The 18,212-nt window shown below is 47.9% G+C and overlaps 1 protein-coding gene across 1 annotated transcript in view; it reads left to right on the forward strand.

The window, feature by feature from the left end:
* The first annotated feature begins 972 nt into the window (after nt 1-972).
* Nucleotides 973-18,212, forward strand: part of TMEM178B (transmembrane protein 178B) — a 291,738-nt gene continuing 274,498 nt past the window's right edge. Inside the window, exons 1-2 of the mRNA XM_083181197.1 lie at nt 973-1,117; nt 1,799-2,940. Coding sequence (XP_083037323.1) covers nt 2,547-2,940 — 394 coding nt within the window. The 5' untranslated portion in view covers nt 973-1,117; nt 1,799-2,546. The remainder of the gene's footprint in view (nt 1,118-1,798; nt 2,941-18,212) is intronic.

The following is an 18,212-nucleotide window of genomic DNA, read 5'->3' on the forward strand; positions in this document are numbered from 1 at the left end:
CCTGGTGCTGGTTCTAGAAATATGGAGGCACCCCACTTTTTTGTCCCCCTGAATTTCTTAAACCAGGACTGGTTTAATGAGCCTGGGGCTGGTTATATCCAGCCGAGGGGACCCAACACCGTTTAAAAAAAAAAAATGTATTCTTTTTTTGTGCAGCCAAATACGCCTGGAAAATACAAATCTTTCGACTGAATGGTGAATTCCAATTCTTTCGATGGCATATGAAGCCTAGAAACAGAATAATTTGTCCTCTACTGGTTTTTGTAAATTCAAAAATATGAATTAACTGCCGTATACGGATAAGAATGGCTACAAATACACCCATTCATAACCATTCGTATTTTAGTACATCATTTCCCCCTAAGTAAAATCACCGGTTTCTGCATGTTCACGTTTCTGCTAGTCCGGAACCCCTTTCACACACGCAACTCTATCACGGGTTCCTGCACATGAACACGCATGACCCCAGGAATTATGCATGTGGTAACAACCCAGGAAAGGAAACAACCCGGGTCCAAGTTCCGGAGCCACAACCCTGCTCCTGACCAGGGTCACTGCCGCTGAGACCCAGGTATTTTTCCCCGCTTGCCGGATCCAGCAAATGTCCAGGTCACATGTCTGAAAGCGGCAAGAAAGGGGCATTAATCTACACTAGAGAACCGCTGCATTCTGGATTATTCCATTTTTTAAAATGTTCTTAATTCGCAAACAGTAACAAAACCGAGGATACAGATTGGTATGAATGAATAGATGTCATGGTGCAAGCAGCACATAGATTTGCAGGCAGCAAATGGGTTAAAACATGCCCGCTTTGATCAACATTCCATAACCTATCGCCTTATAAAAAAATAAATGTAAAGTCTGCAAGCAGCTTTTGTTTTCCAAATGCAGTAAAATGAAGCAGCCTCTCACTGACACCTTCTCCTCCCCATCGCACTGACTGTGGCTCCTGCAGGAGGAATTGGGGTAGTTCAGCTTTAAGGAACTGTATAAGACATGAGCCTCACGTTGCACGAGTGACGTCATCTGTTCTTGGCTGAAGCCTTTTCTGTATTCTGTCTCTGCTTTCCAACCAAGGCTGCGGGCTGACTGTAAGGCACAAGGCAAACATTCCCAGGTGAACTGATCAACCAACTGTCTTCTTTGTTACTTTGCTAATATTGCTTGCCGAATGCTGATTTCTCATTGATTGCATCTATCTCTCCCCCCCCCCCCCCCCCCCCACCCTCTGGGCTTCACCTTTAGTGGATCATAAAAAAAAAAAACATATATGTATGGTTGTTGATGATGATGATTACAAGAATTAGGTGCATCTCCTCCTGAATTGAGCTGCATGCATTTATTTTTATTTCATCTGTTTTATCTGTTGACTTTGAGTCCCTCGAAGGGTCTAGCTGATCTTGCAAAAACATTGCCCGATCCAGTATTTACCTTGTTTAAAGGAAAGAGAGAGGATCTGAGAGCTAATTCTAAACCCTATCTTTCTCGGCTGCCTGATCTAATCTCGGCTGTACTGTCGCTGAGACCGATGGATCAGACAAAATCTTGGATTATTTGGCAGCGTAAAATGGGCTGAAATCCTAAACCTTATTTAAATTAGGCTTGTGTAACATGTACGGCACCCTTTAGTAGCTGGCTGGCTGGCTGGCTGCTGTTCTAGTGATACAGCTGTTTCTGTTTAAAGCGACTGATAATACTCAATGATTTGTGCTGCTGTCCATGGTGCTGAAATGTCTTCCCTGGTTTACCTCTCCTCTCTCTCTTTCCTCTCTCCCCCCTCCCTCACCTTCCATTTCAGAGGAGACCGAGAAGAGCAGCTCAGAGGATGAGACACAGAAATCAGAGTGATTGTGAGCCCCTGAGTACAGAAATCTTTCAGCGGCTGATTATACGCTGCTGACAGTGAATGGAGGAGCAGGATGGATGCTGAAGGTATTATGTGCGTGTTGTTGTGAAACAAAAGACCAGTCTGGTTGCCTACAGGGAGCTTCCTGCCAGAGACACAACAGGGAGGCTGCATTTCTCTGCTGAGGGCGAGAGAGAGCCTTGTGCAGCTAGAATCCAACGTTGCCCTGAGTTTCACCAATGCTGGACGGAGAGTGCCTGCTGCTGCTACCAATATCTTCCGGAGAGGCGGAAGCGGGTCCTAGTGCTGTGGATCCATTTGGGCATCCTTCTAGTCTACTGCCATCTCTCTGTCTCTGAAGCCGGGAAACTGATGCCAGCCTTAGACTGCACCCATTAGACTGAGATGGTTGCTGGTAGGATCCAACTATATTTCCAGTTGTTTAGCGAATTAATTTTGGAGGTCACCTGGTAGGTTGAAGCCAAAAGTCATCGGACTCATTTGTGCCAGTCGATTTCGGTTCAAACCGATGACTTACCTGCACCCCACAGCAGCCGGAACTGGTACATGCTATGGTTTTTGTGTGTGCGGGCGTCAAGGTCTAAGAGTATTTTCCTCATCTCCCAAAAGCAGAGTCTGTGGGTACACTCCGGCCTCCAACAGAAAAACCACTGCCCATTGAAAAAATGCTGATGGGTCTATGAAAGTGAGGATGGCTGCTGGAAGATTACTGCTCTACGCCGGGCTTTCTCTAGCTCTGTGTGCCCTGGGCATGCTGGCTGTGGCTATTTGCTCCGACCACTGGTATGAGACGGATGCCAGGCGGCACCGGGAGAGGTGCAAAGGTTTCACAAACAGAAGAGTTGACCCTGGATTCATTTATAATTCCAACAACATCCTTCCACTGAGGGCGAGCAGGTCAAAGTTAGATCACTGGGAGGGCAAGTTACTTCTTGCCCGGAACAGGAGACAGCTCTTTGCCATGAGCGCTGCCGACGAGTGCAATAGACAATACAATTCTACCAACATGGGCCTCTGGAGGAAATGCCACCGGCTAGGATTTGATCAAGACATAGAAGATATCATTGCCAAAGGTAGGATTTTTCTGCAGTGTGTTACACTATTATATCCTACTGCGTGCTGTAATATCCCATTATCGACTTCGAAACGTTGGAATGCAACAAATATTTATTATGTTTTGTGGTTGGTTGATTAGATGTTGCACTGTTGCATTTTCAGCATTTTTTTTTTTTTGGGAGGGGGGGGGGAAGGTTGTAATCTGGTCTTAAGTTGTCATGATGTAATTTCTGCTGGGCTCAATCAACGAAGAGAGACTATTGGCCATCTGCAGGTAGAGCAGATTTTAGTGCACAGTCTATGTTTTTATCTGAATTTCACTCCACCGGCTATGACTGTTGTTCTTCCATTGAAAATGTGTGATATTGATTTTATCTAACTGGTGACTAATGGGAACCACATGGTAAGATGAAGGCTGTGTGTGTCCCAGAAAGGGCCATTGTTGTTGTCTATGTAGAGGTTTGGTATTATGTATATTACGTTCTCTTAAAAATAATTTGGGCTATGAAGGCTTAACAATGCTATAATAATAAATAACATATCCATAGGTGTAAAGTGTGTTCAGATGGATTACTGTATTTATCTTCCTTGTTGATTAGTATTAGTTCATTTTGATTTAGAGTGAAGGTATTTCATTCAACTTTCCCAGACAAGCTTCATTGCTAAGCAGCCAACATCCCCTGACCCTGTGCAAAATGGTTTTGCCTTACCTAATGAGAAACGCTTATCCTCTAATGAGGTGCAACCTGTCGATACCCAATGAAAAAAAGCCACTTTGTTGGCTGAACCATGATTCATCCTATCAAATCACTGATAACTACCTCAAGCCTAACGATTCTATTTATCCAATACGAGTCAGTCTTGGCGAAGCAGGACGATAGAATAAGGCTTTCACACTGGTTCCTGGTTCAGGTCTGTTGGCGCACACTGCAGGGGTCCAACAGAGAGGGATTCCAAGGATCCCTCCCAGTAAAAAGTTGCAAAACGTTATCAGCCCGAAGGCTACTATAAAATAATGTAATCTGAAGATGATTATGTTTCTGTAGCGGGGACATGATAGAAACTTTTACAGGGTGCAGGAGGGAGACATTCTTCAGAGGAAAAGAAGAACTAGAACAGGAGGACATGCGCTGAAACTGGGGGGATGTAGGTTCAAAAGAAGGTAGGGGACACATGGAGTAGCCTCCCATCAGGGGTAGTAAAGGTTAAGACATTCGAGAAATTTGGGATAGGCATAACAAATCTCCTTACAAAGAACTATGGATTGTATACAGTTGGGGATACCAAAAGTTTGAAAAGAGGCAGCGTCGATGGGCCAAGTGGTTCTTATTTTGCGCCAAATTCTATGTTTCTATGATGTAATCTATCAGGGCCATTCTGAAGCTTGGTAAATCCGGTAGCACAGAAGGGGGCTGCATTTGTGGACCAAAATGGGGGTAACGAGGCATATATTATACCTATCTGCTGTGATCCCTCCATAGTACATCTGTAGGATACTTAATATTAGGTGGTACTCAATGAGAACATCTGTTTTCGGGGACAATCCTGCAAAAATGTAAATATTTAATGATAAATTGATCCTCTATGTCTGGCATATCCAAACTATGGCCCTCCAGCTGTTGTGAAACTACAAGTCCCATCATGCCTTGCCACAGCTTTGCTATTAGGGAATGCTAAAACTTTGGCAAGGAATACTGGGATGTGTAGTTTCACAACAGCTGGAGGGCCACAGTTTCGACATGCCTGCTCTATGTATTCCCACTGGTTTTTAGTGAATTAAAAATGTGATATTCTGCTAAATATTGGATTGGGGTAAAAATGTCCACCTTCACTCCTAAATTGACTAAAGCTGTTGCCCGTAGCAACCAATCAGATATCTTTAAGATCCAGGTATATTGTATGAGGACTTTGGGCAATGTAAACAAAAGCTACAGAGCCACATTTACCGAAGACCAATGTCCCCTTGTCCTGGTTCTGGTATAGAGGATCCACGGAGTCTAGATCCACAATCAAGTGGTCGACCACTCTAGACGCCTAAAGATAGTCGATATCCTCTAGATCGAACGAAAGTTGGATGCAAGCTTTAGATCGACAGGAACGTGGAACGTGCTCAGCAGTTACTAGGTCGTCATGAGTGTTTCACATTTTTCGTCACGCCAAACAAAAAAAACATGAAAAACTCGTGTCCACCTTGTGACTGTTGTGACTGTTGACCCATTTTCTCATCGATCAAACGTTAGCGTCTAACTTTCGTTACTGTCAATGTAGACGATATCGGTCTACATCGTATTGGTTGACTAGACACGTTCAACCAATTGTGGTTGACCACCTGATTGTAGATTTAGACACCATCGATCCGTCGACCAGATACACTTTTTACTCTCATGATTCATTTACGCCAAGAATGCAACTAAACATAATCAATATTTTTAGTAAATGGAAAACCTTAATTTAATAAAAGCATCGGGTATAGAACAGTAATGGGCTCCAATGTGGTGCCGTGTTATTGCTGGTGCACAGAGCCCCTCTTCTGATCTGTCCCCTAGCCCAGAGGGGCTTCTACTTTGCGGAGACATCTGTCATTCCTGGGTCCCCGGCAAGGATGCACTGCTGCAAAATCAATGACGTTTGCGGCTAGCTCCCAATGTGCGTCCATAGGTGTCTGGCCCAATACAAACATATAAGCATTGTTTTGATGTACATTTGATGTTGCAATAATGGGGGAGGGAGATCAGAAAAGTCATAATTACTAAATGTTGTTAATTATAAATAGCCACTTGTGTGTTTACCGATTGCTATGTTACCTAATCGGATCACATCAACACAAGCCACTGCGGGAAGGACAAACATGGGGAGATTCTAGAGGTGTCATTCATAGGTGATATTAATCCAGTCGTGTCACCTGAATGTGTCCCCAACCCCTACACAGGGGAAGTGGCTCAATGACGTCACTAGTTTGCCAGTGAATTGTCTTCTCGTTAAACCTGGTTTTTATCCGACAGAGAAGCCGCCTCTGCTGTACACAGATGATAGATAGCCTCTGATATTGTCAGATGTCGCCGCCGTGCACGGTCTTCCCCGTCCTCCGGGGCGCACGGTGGTCGGCTTCCTGACACACGTTGCCAGGCAACGTCCTTAGCGCCGGCTACGTCCTGCGCGGCGTCCGGGCGTCAGGGGGTTGCCTAGCAACCACGCTGTCCAGCCGCCCGGCGTCTTCCTCTCACTCTTTGCGCCGTCATCACGGCGCGCCCCGGAACGCGCCTTGCGCGCGCTTTTCCCTTTAAATACCGGCGTCTTTCTCCACTTAGACGCTGGCTATAATCCTTTGTGGGCGCCTTGCAGCTTCCTCACTCTGGCTACTCTCCAGCTTCAGACCTGCGTTCCTGCTGCAGTTCCTTCCCTGCATCATCCGTCTCCTGGTCACTTAGGAGCTGTTCCTGTCAGAATCCTGTGGTATCGTTCCATACCTGTCATTGTGCCTATTGTTGCTGTATCTCAGTTTGTTATTTTGTTGTATACATTTAGCTCAGTATATCTTAGGTTTATTCTGGGTCACCTTTCCTTTTAGTGTATTCCCTTCCTGGGGCCCTCCTGTCTCAACCACCGGGGCATTAGTTAGTTCTCCTCTTGTACACCTGTTACCTCCACCGGTTGGTTGTCGCCACCACCTAAAACGCTTTGGAGGGCACCGGAGTTGTACAGGCTTAACCCGTGCTTCAAACGTGGCTGCCGTGCGAGAAGATCTAGGGCCTCTGCACCTTCCGGTGGACCTATAGGGTGGCAACAGAGTCAGCGGTTGAGACAGACTCTCCCTGTCCATACTGACCTATCCACTCTGGTCAGTTCCCTGTGCGCTCCTGTCTACCCCACAGGGCCCTGCCCCTCATGTCCCTTGGTCTCGGTGTTGCGCCAATCGACCGGTAATGATTACCAGCTAGGACCTATGCCCTTTTCATTGTGGGCCAGGTATCCTAGCACGTCTGAGCCGTGTCGACACACTTCTGTCGAATAGGGTGGGTGCTCAGCGCCTAACAGTATAGCCAGCCTTAAAATATTGTCGGTATCACCCGGCTCACCATTTTTTTTGCCTCTGTTTTTTCCCAGGGGTAGCCGGGTATCCGGGGATCCTCTGCTTGTATGGATCCTAATGCGGCACAAGCTTTAGCCAATCAGGTCTCTCTCCTCACTAAACAGTTACAGGACCTGTCTATTAAAGTTGACTCCAACCTTGCGACTCATTTGCCTGAGCCCAAAGTTGGTTTTCCTGAAAAATTTTCCGGTCATAGACCTCTTTTTGTAAATTTCAGAGAGAGCTGTAGATTATACTTCCGGTTAAAACCCCACTCTTCTGGTACCGAGCAGCAGAGAGTGGGTCTGGTAATATCCCTTCTCCAAGGGGACCCACAATCTTGGGCCTTTAGTTTGGGTTCAGATGATCCGGCTCTCCGCTCTGTGGAGGCCTTTTTTCAGGCGTTAGGTATTCTTTATGACGACCCTGATAAAGCTGCGTCAGCTGAGGCTTATCTTAGGGCCCTCAAGCAGGGTAATCTCTCAGCCGAGGAATATAGTGCTAAATTCAGACGTTACGCTCCTGATTCTGGCTGGAATGACCCAGCATTACGAAGTCAGTTCCGCCTAGGTCTGACGGAGAGTATTAAAGATTGTCTGGTACAGTATCCTTCTCCTCCTTCTCTTGATAAATTGATCATTTTGGCTATTCGGATCGATCGGAGAATTAAGGAGAGACGCGGTGAAAGGGGGGTTCAGGCTTTACCCACGTCTGAGCTCCTGGAGGAGCCTTCTCCCGATTTGGGTGAACCTATGCAGCTTGGGACAACCAGAGTATTTTCCAGGTTGACTCCCAAAGAGAAGGTCCGTCGACGTACACTGGGTCTGTGTATGTACTGTGGTTCTAAGGATCATATTTTAAACAGATGTCCAGTATTGTCGGGAAACGGCAAAGCCGAGAAGTAATGGGGAGTGTCTTCTCGGGTTGTTCTTTGTTCTCCTCATCTGATTCTTTGTTTCTTCCGGCCAGTTTTCAAGTGTCTAGTGCTCCTTGGGAGGGTCAAGCATTGGTGGACTCTGGCGCGGCAGCTAATTTCATGGATAATAAAATTGCCAAAGAGCTAGGGTTGCCTCTGCTACCATTAGTTTCACAGGTTTCTGTGTGTGGGTTAGATGGTAGTACTCTGGCCGCAGGAGCCATCACTCATTATGTCGAGTTACCAGATTTCCGGGTTGGATTCTCCCACTCGGAGAGTATATGTTTTTTGGTCCTTCAGTCCCCCATTGCTCCGATTGTGCTTGGCCTTCCGTGGCTCAAAAAGCACAATCCGGTTTTTGATTGGAGGTCCGGAGAGCTGATACGGTGGGGTAAAGAATGCTTTGAGAATTGTATCAAGCTTCCAGCTCTTCTTGTCACCCCCACTCCCTCTGGGTTACCGGTCCAGTTTGCAGAGTTCGCTGATGTTTTTTCAAAAAAAGAGGCGGACTCACTCCCTCCGCATCGCGCGTATGATTGCGCCATTAATTTGTTACCAGGTTCCAAATTACCCAAAGGTAGATTGTACTCCTTGTCTCTGCCTGAAGAGAGGGCAATGCAGGAGTACGTGGAGGAAAGCCTGAAAAAGGGTTTTATCAGGCCTTCCAAGTCTCCGGTTGGAGCGGGGTTTTTTTTGTTAAAAAAAAAGATGGGACACTACGTCCGTGTATTGATTTTCGTCAATTGAATGACATTACGGTAAAGAACTCTTACCCGTTGCCTTTAATTTCTGTTCTTTTTGATCAGCTGCGCTCAGCTGTTGTTTTTTCAAAAATTGATTTACGCGGAGCCTATAATCTCATCCGCATAAAAGCCGGGGATGAGTGGAAAACGGCGTTCAACACTCACTCAGGTCATTATGAGTATTTAGTCATGCCGTTTGGCCTAGCTAACGCCCCGGCTGTATTTCAGGATCTGATCAATGATGTCCTTAGGGACTTTCTAGGTGTTTTTGTTGTTGTTTATCTTGACGACATTTTGATTTATTCTTCTTCCTTGGATATGCATCGTCAGCATGTCAAGGCAGTTCTCCAGAGGCTCAGAGAGAACAAATTATTTGCCAAACTCGAGAAATGCGAGTTCGAGGTAGATACTATCTCATTTCTTGGTTACATAATCTCTCCCAAAGGCTTTTCTATGGATCCTGTTAAGCTCAAAGCCATTCAAGAATGGGTCCAGCCTTCTAATTTAAAGGCCGTACAAAGGTTTTTGGGCTTTGCCAATTACTATAGGAGATTTATTTTTCACTTCTCGGATCTTGTGGCTCCTATTGTCGCTCTCACAAAGAAAGGAGGGGATCCTGGGTCTTGGTCTTGTTCTGCTGTGGACGCTTTTAAAAGACTTAAACAGGCTTTCTCTTCTGCCCAGATCCTTCGTCACCCAAGTCCAGAAAGCCCTTTTATCCTTGAGGTCGACGCATCAGAGATCGGGGTGGGTGCTGTCCTCTCCCAAAGGGATAAGATTGATGGGTTGTTGCATCCTTGTGCCTTTTATTCCAGGAAGTTTTCGGATGCCGAAGCTAATTATGATGTAGGTAACCGGGAGTTACTGGCCATCAAATGTGCTCTGGAGGAGTGGAGGCATTGGCTGGAGGGGGCCAAATTCCAGATCACAATTTTTACCGATCACAAAAATTTGGTTTACTTACGTTCGGCCAAAAGGTTGAATTCAAGGCAAGCCAGATGGGCCTTATTCTTCGCCAGGTTCAATTTTATTATTACCTATAGACCTGGAGCTAAGAATATTCTTGCAGACGCCTTGTCAAGAAGCTTTTCTGCCTTACAAGATTCTGGGTCTCACCCCGAGCCCATTATTCACCCTTCATGTATTTTGGCAGGCCTGACTCAAGGGCTCTTGGATTCCGTGCTTGTAGCTCAATCCTTGGCCCCAGCCGCTACCCCGGATGGTAAATTATTTGTTCCTCAAGGACTTCGCGAACAAGTTTTTTCTGAATTTCATACTTGTAAGTCCGCCGGCCATCCTGGGGTCTCTAAAACTCTTTCTTCATTGTCTCGTGCGGTATGGTGGCCAGGAATGAGAAGAGATGTTGAACATTTTATCGCCAAGTGTAACACGTGTGCCCAGAATAAGTCATCTCGCCTGTCCCCCATGGGTCAGTTAATTCCCTTACCTGTTCCCAATAAACCCTGGACGCACATTTCCATGGATTTTGTTACAGATTTGCCACCAGAGTCAGGTTTTAATACCATTTGGGTGGTAGTAGACAGGTTTAGTAAAATGGCACATTTTGTTCCTCTGAAGGGCTTACCTTCAGCTAGGATTTTAGCTTCTTTATTTATCACTCATATCTTTCGGGTTCACGGGTTGCCATCTGACATTGTTTCGGACAGAGGGGTCCAGTTTGTTGCTAGATTCTGGAGGATGGTGTGTTCAGCGTTACAAGTCAGGCTGAGTCCATCATCTGCATTTCACCCCCAATCGAATGGTCAGACTGAGCGGGTTAACCAATCTTTAGAACAATTCCTGCGATGTTACGTCTCCAAAACTCAGCGGGATTGGGTTGAGAACTTGCCATTTGCAGAGTTTTCATATAACAATGCCTGGCATGCCGCTACCAAAAAGTCTCCATTTTTCTGCAATTACGGTTTCCACCCTAGAGCAAATTCTTTCATTCCCACTTATGCCAAAGTGGGTAATTCTAGGTGGTTGGCTTCTAAGAGAAAGATTTGGCGCATGGTTCGGGGAGCGCTCCTCTCTGCTGCCATGTCAGCTAAACACTTCTCTGACCGCCACAGGAGACCTTGCCTGTTCAAGATGGGAGACTGGGTCTGGCTTTCTACCAGGAACATCAAGCTCCGGCAGTTCTCACGCAAATTGGGCCCACGCTTCATTGGTCCTTACAAAATTATTAAGAAGGTTAACCCGGTCGCATTCAAACTGTGGCTTCCCCGTTCTCTCAGAATTAACAACACCTTCCACTGCTCACTCTTCAAACCTGCCCTCCAGCCAGGGAGTCGCAGACCATTGCCCATCCTTCGGCGTGGTCAGGAGGAGTATGTGGTCGAGTCCATTCTGGACTCCAAAATTTCCAGAGGGAAATTATTTTTTCTGGTTCATTGGAGGGGGTTTGGACCTGAAGAGAGGTCCTGGGTCATGGATCAGGATCTTCATGCTCCTTGCCTAAAAAGGAGGTTTTTTTTATCGTTTCCTGACAAACCCAGGTTTGGAGGTCAGTTGACCTCTCCTCGAGGGGGGGGTACTGTCAGATGTCGCCGCCGTGCACGGTCTTCCCCGTCCTCCGGGGCGCACGGTGGTCGGCTTCCTGACACACGTTGCCAGGCAACGTCCTTAGCGCCGGCTACGTCCTGCGCGGCGTCCGGGCGTCAGGGGGTTGCCTAGCAACCACGCTGTCCAGCCGCCCGGCGTCTTCCTCTCACTCTCTGCGCCGTCATCACGGCGTGTCCCGGAACGCACCTTGCGCGCGCTTTTCCCTTTAAATACCGGCGTCTTTCTCCACTTAGACGCTGGCTATAATCCTTTGTGGGCGCCTTGCAGCTTCCTCACTCTGGCTACTCTCCAGCTTCAGACCTGCGTTCCTGCTGCAGTTCCTTCCCTGCATCATCCGTCTCCTGGTCACTTAGGAGCTGTTCCTGTCAGAATCCTGTGGTATCGTTCCATACCTGTCATTGTGCCTATTGTTGCTGTATCTCAGTTTGTTATTTTGTTGTATACATTTAGCTCAGTATATCTTAGGTTTATTCTGGGTCACCTTTCCTTTTAGTGTATTCCCTTCCTGGGGCCCTCCTGTCTCAACCACCGGGGCATTAGTTAGTTCTCCTCTTGTACACCTGTTACCTCCACCGGTTGGTTGTCGCCACCACCTAAAACGCTTTGGAGGGCACCGGAGTTGTACAGGCTTAACCCGTGCTTCAAACGTGGCTGCCGTGCGAGAAGATCTAGGGCCTCTGCACCTTCCGGTGGACCTATAGGGTGGCAACAGAGTCAGCGGTTGAGACAGACTCTCCCTGTCCATACTGACCTATCCACTCTGGTCAGTTCCCTGTGCGCTCCTGTCTACCCCACAGGGCCCTGCCCCTCATGTCCCTTGGTCTCGGTGTTGCGCCAATCGACCGGTAATGATTACCAGCTAGGACCTATGCCCTTTTCATTGTGGGCCAGGTATCCTAGCACGTCTGAGCCGTGTCGACACACTTCTGTCGAATAGGGTGGGTGCTCAGCGCCTAACAGATATACATATACTATGATGTCATTGTGTTCCTGTACGCCGTGGTCAGGACAGGCCAGTCCATTGTTCTGCTTGAGATAAACAGAGATGATTACATGAGGGAGCACTCAGGGGTGGATGTATGAAGCAGTGATAAGGGAGGAGAAGTGATAAAGTGCCTGGTACTTTACCACCGGCCAATCAGCTCCCGACTGTCCCTTTTTAAACCCAGCCTGTAACTTAACAGTCAGGAGCTGATTGGACGGTGATAATGTACCAGGCACTTTATCACTTCTCCTCCCTTATCACTGCTTCATACATCTACCCCTCAGTTCCACATCACAGTGGAGTACCCTAACATCTGCAAACTTCCTGCACACCTCTATGGGGTTCTTATGATTTTTCAATGGCATCATCAGCAATTGTATACCCCTGTTATATATATATTGTTATGTAATTCCATATATTATAGACCTTTTTTTATCAATAGTTAATAGGGAATACATACAGATTACCGACATATACTTAACTCCCCCCAACCCCAAACCTATCCCTCCCTTCCTGCAGCCTAAACCCCTCCCCTGAAATCTAAACCTAACCCTTGTAACCCTGCGAATAAACTAAACCCCCAACCGCAGCCTAACTCTAACCCCCTTCTAAGTGCCTAACCCTAACCCCCCACCCCTGCGCAGCCTAACCATAAGTCCCCACTAGTGCCTAAACCTAACCCCCCCCCCCCACACACCCCTGTGCAGCCTAACCGTAAATCCCCACTAGTGCCTAAACCTAACTCTCCCCCCACCGGCCTGACGGTAACCCGCCCCACATATCTACATTCAGAATGACGGCTTCTTGTCCGTCGACATTCCTGCATCTGTCTTCTGGCACTATTTGGGATAGTGGCGGCGTTTCGGTGACTGGCGACATCCAATACGCTGGAGGATTCTGACCACATCCCGTTATTTGTACACATATTTACCAGCGTTTTTAAAGAGAATATTTCAGTTAATTACATTCATCCGCACCTCCATCGCACTAATTGGTGTTCCCATTTTTAATGATGATGGACCACAAAATAAGAAGCAAAGAAGTTTTAATATTTCCATGAGGAAGGGACATAGAAACATAATTTCTAATGCGATCCTAACGGCGGGATGTATCATCCTTGACACGCAGGGACATGTGCTTGCGATGTGCTGAGCCGGACGCCTGGGGGACTGCCCAAGCGCGGTTAGCACTGACCCCCCGCCGACCCCACTGACAGCACTGCCCTGGTGGCAGTACCATCCATAGCCCATAGACTACAATGGGCTGCCGCCATCTCAGAATGGCGGTAGCCCAGGGACGCGAAGCGCTGCTACCCGATGTTCACATCCCCCATAGAAACCTAAAAGTTGATATTAAGGGGTAAATTTACTGACGCTGTAATGCCAATGACACATTATACCACACGCCGTAATGAACGTTAGTTTTTTCATTGTATTCATGAGTATCACTGAGCAAGGCCTAGAGCCAAGGGTATGTGCACAAAGCGAGACCTGCAGTAATAGGGGGCTCACTACCACAACTCAGGACCCTTCCTCATCGCTATTGTCATTTGGGGTAGAGGGGGCAGATGAAAGTATGTAGGGCAGTGGTAAATTCCCCCAAAAGGGTAAAAATTAAATACCTGGGGGTAATGGAAGGTTGCGCTGCCGAGACACAGCCAGGCATGCGCAGGGCCATAACTAGGAGGGGTGCCGGGTGTCTCCTTCATTTCAGCGCTTATTTTACCTGTTGTTAAACCCCATGGACTCCTTTTTATTGTATGGGTGCCTGGGACACGCCAAGATTGATGTGCACGCCCTTTAATTATGTTCCGACCAGGTCAGGAGATCTGTGTGACCACCTCTGTAGTTATGCGGCTACAGTGGAGTCTGAGGAGCAGCACAATGGCGCCACGTCACATCTCTTTCCGGGCGCCGCCACGGACTGATGCTCACGAAGGAGGTGGACACTGCCTGTCCCGCCTCGTGGTGAGTAGTGCGCACTGCAGTGCTGCTCACCCACTTCCCCACTGGTGATGGGCCGACACATTTGACCAGGTGAGAAAGACACACTGGGCTAGGGAGGAGGTAGAGAGGTATGTGGCTTCTACTCACAGGGCCGCCATTAGGGGGGTGCTATGGGGACAACTGTGACAGAGGGGTAGGGCCCAGCCCGGACCTCTGTAACCCCGCAGCACCCCCTGCCTCTTCACCACAAAGCTGTCGGCCATTACTGGGCCCTACCCTCTGGTCGGCTGCTGCCATTCCCCCTCATAGCGACGGGCTGCAGTTCATCTGCAGGCTGCCGCACAGCAGCCACTTGGCAAGTGGCCAGAGCCCAGCTCCAAGTCCTAGACTGCAACTGGCTCACTGAGGTGGTAGATTCTACTGTGAGCTACAACAATAGGTTATTCTTCTTTCTTCATTCAGTGACGAAATGCATTTGAAATTTCTCTTACTGACGTGGACCTTGATCCTTTGACGCTGTCGGTGTCTGCTGATCCGTCCAGTTCCCGGTGCTCTGGTCCAGTTGTTTGCATGCTATTTGCTGCATACTGAATGTTCAATGACTGCTGCTGCCCGAGTTATTATTTCACTGCATACTTGCTTTTTTAATCCTACATGTACGTGAGCTTTATTATTTCAGTAAAAGACTGTAGCAGCACCTCTGAGGTATCCCGTTAGACGGGACCCAAAGGGGAAGGAAGGGCGCTTTATGAATAATTACACAAATTTAAAACAGACAATATTTAATAAAAGATCGCCATATGGGCAATACAATATGCAGAATAAAACATTCAGTGTGACAAATGATGAAAAATCTTTCAGCAGTTTATGTCTTTACAATGATGTAGTGAACCCAACGCGTTTCGTCAGAAAGGTGACTTCATCAGGGGTATTGGAAGCATTGCATTTATAAGGCAGATTTGTACATATAATTCCTCATAAAAAAAGATCTCATATACAGTAGGCTGCAATATTATGACCTGCAGTCCCGAATGATGGAATCCGTGAGAACTTTGCAATAAGTCGCCGGTAATCAATAGTCCGGTTAAAATGGGGCTCAGTTTTTGGAATCAGCTGGATGGGGATTTAATTAGCCCCACATTTGGTGTCAACACAAGAATAAGAGCCCATATGGATCTAGTAGGACCAGATGTGCGCTCTATGGAATCCAAACACAAATAAATGGGCCAAATAAAACATGGGGGCAGGCTTTACAGGTGCATTCACGGCGGGGGATGCTACACGGGAGGTGGCGTTTTGCCGCCGCCGACCTGTTCCACGGGGGCGGGGAGAGTTGCGGTTGTATCGCTACATAGGAAGGGGGGGTGTCTGCAGCCGTATCCTGCATGTTTCAGGGGTGGGAGGGGTGTTTGCAGCGCCGCTCACCTGCACAGGGGAAGGGGGTGCGGCAGCCCTACTACTCACCTGCCACTGACCTGCTCCAGGTTCCAGGGGAGGGAGGGAGGGAGGGAGGAGAGTTTCTGGCGCCGCTCACCAGTCTCCACTGAGGGGGGGGGGAGGGGAATGGCTGCTCCCAGGTGCCGCTCTCAACTGTCCGGAGCCCCAGGCAATGCCTAATGCTGTCTAATGGTGGCGCCGGCCCTGTTTAATAATGGTGTTAAACCATCATTCGTTTGCATCCATGAATGGTCGATGGACAGCCATAATTCAGGGAATAAATGTGAAGTTGGTGAATATGGTTTCCTGCAATGTGTATTGATATATAATGGTTCTTACCGCAGGATCATATTACATATACCCCGAACAGTTAGTTGATTTGACTTGTAGATAATTGCAGTCTTCCACGGTTCATTCAATACTCTCTGTACATCCTTCCTTTCCCTGCAAAAGTTTTTGTTTGCTGCAGACTGTTAAATAATCTTACAAGAGTTCTGCAGCCCCAGACAGTGAGCTCCTGATAGAATGTGTTGTGTTAGTTATCAATAGCGTCTAATAACACAGAGCTCCCGCCCAGGCAGCTGAGATAGTTCTGTCCTGCTGACCGTTTGACAGCTGACAGAACAATACTTCTGCAGCCAGTACAAGTGGAAGCTTATTTTAACATCGTCTTATGATAGATTGATCGGCCTCCTGATACAGTAATTGGGATGGTGGTGAGAGGCTGCCACATCCGTTGTACATTAGGTGACATGCCAGCCATACTGTACGTGATACATTCATGAGTACGCCCAGCACTTGGCAAAAGGCCCACTTGTTTCTCATGCATAAGCTGGAGGATGGGGGAGTCAGCAAGGACAGGGCTGCATGTGACAGGGGCAGTGACATGATGTGAGGAGGGGAATGGGGGCAGCAGGAAGCCACAGACTGAAAGTTTTATAGTGGGAGGAGCAGGGTCCCCAGCAGCACAGAGTATATCAGGGGGTCAGTGATGTGTCAGTGAGGACAGGGCTGCATGTGACAGGGGCAGTGACATGATGTGAGGAGGGGAATGGAGGAAGCAGGAAGCCACAGACTGAGAGTTATATAGTGGGAGGAGCAGGGTACCCAACAGCACAGAGTATATCAGGAGATGAGTGATGTGTCAGTGAGGACAGGGCTGCATGTGACAGGGGCAGTGACATGATGTGAGGAGGGGAATGGAGGAAGCAGGAAGCCACAGACTGAGAGTTATATAGTGGGAGGAGCAGGGACCCTGGCAGCACAGAGTATATCAGGAGATGAGTGATGTGTCAGTGAGGACAGGGCTGCATGTGACAGGGGCAGTGACATGATGTGAGGAGGGGAATGGAGGCAGCAGGAAGCCACAGACTGAGAGTTATATAGTGGGAGGAGCAGGGACCCTGGCAGCACAGAGTATATCAGGAGATGAGTGATGTGTCAGTGAGGACAGGGCTGCATGTGACAGGGGCAGTGACATGATGTGAGGAGGGGAATGGAGGCAGCAGGAAGCCACAGACTGAGAGTTATATAGTGGGAGGAGCAGTGTCCCCAGCAGCACAGAGTATATCAGGAGATGAGTGATGTGTCTGTGTGGACAGGGCTGCATGTGACAGGGGCAGTGACATGATGTGAGGAGGGGAATGGGGGCAGCAGGAAGCCACAGACTGAGAGTTATATAGTGGGAGGAGCAGGGTCCCCAGCAGCACAGAGTATATCAGGAGATGAGTGATGTGTCAGTGAGGACAGGGCTGCATGTGACAGGGCAGTGACATGATGTGAGGAAGGGAATGGAGGCAGCAGGAAGCCACAGACTGAGAGTTATATAGTGGGAGGAGCAGGGTCCCCAGCAGCACAGAGTATATCAGGAGATGAGTGATGTGTCAGTGAGGACAGGGCTGCATGTGACAGGGGCAGTGACATGATGTGAGGAGGGGAATGGAGGCAGCAGGAAGCCACAGACTGAGAGTTATATAGTGGGAAGAGCAGTGTCCCCAGCAGCACAGAGTATATCAGGAGATGAGTGATGTGTCTGTGTGGACAGGGCTGCATGTGACAGGGGCAGTGACATGATGTGAGGAGGGTAATGGTGGCAGCAGGAAGCCACAGACTGAGCGTTATATAGTGGGAGGAGCAGGGTCCCCAGCAGCACAGAGTATATCAGGAGATGAGGGATGGGTCAGTGAAGACAGGGCTGCATGTGACAGGGGCAGTGACGTGATGAGACGAGAGGAAACTGAGAGAATATTGGTAGGAGCAGAGTCCGCCACCAGTACGGAGAAGTGATAACTACTTATATTGCTGCAGGAAGTATGTTGTGCCAAACTTCCCTATGTATGAATCAAAATTCATAAATCCAACTTGTTTCTTATTGATGGGCAATAATTACACTCATATTTTACAGACTGTCAATAAATGTACTGACGGTTGGCAGTCAGAGAACGTGCTCATCCTCCCCCAATACAATGAGCTTGTCATCCCATACGCATCTTACAGACATCCTGCTAGACCCGAGCTCCCATACAGGATATATATCCGCTCAGCCGCTCCGTGATTTACAGCACTCCCACTTTCTAATTAACAAAACATCCCTTTTGTAATGAGAGCGGAAATTCATAACGCTGTGAT

Source organism: Crinia signifera, chromosome 4, assembly GCF_055691185.1.
Source record: "Crinia signifera chromosome 4, ASM5569118v1, whole genome shotgun sequence".
In the NCBI taxonomy this organism is placed as follows: Eukaryota; Metazoa; Chordata; class Amphibia; order Anura; family Myobatrachidae; genus Crinia; species Crinia signifera.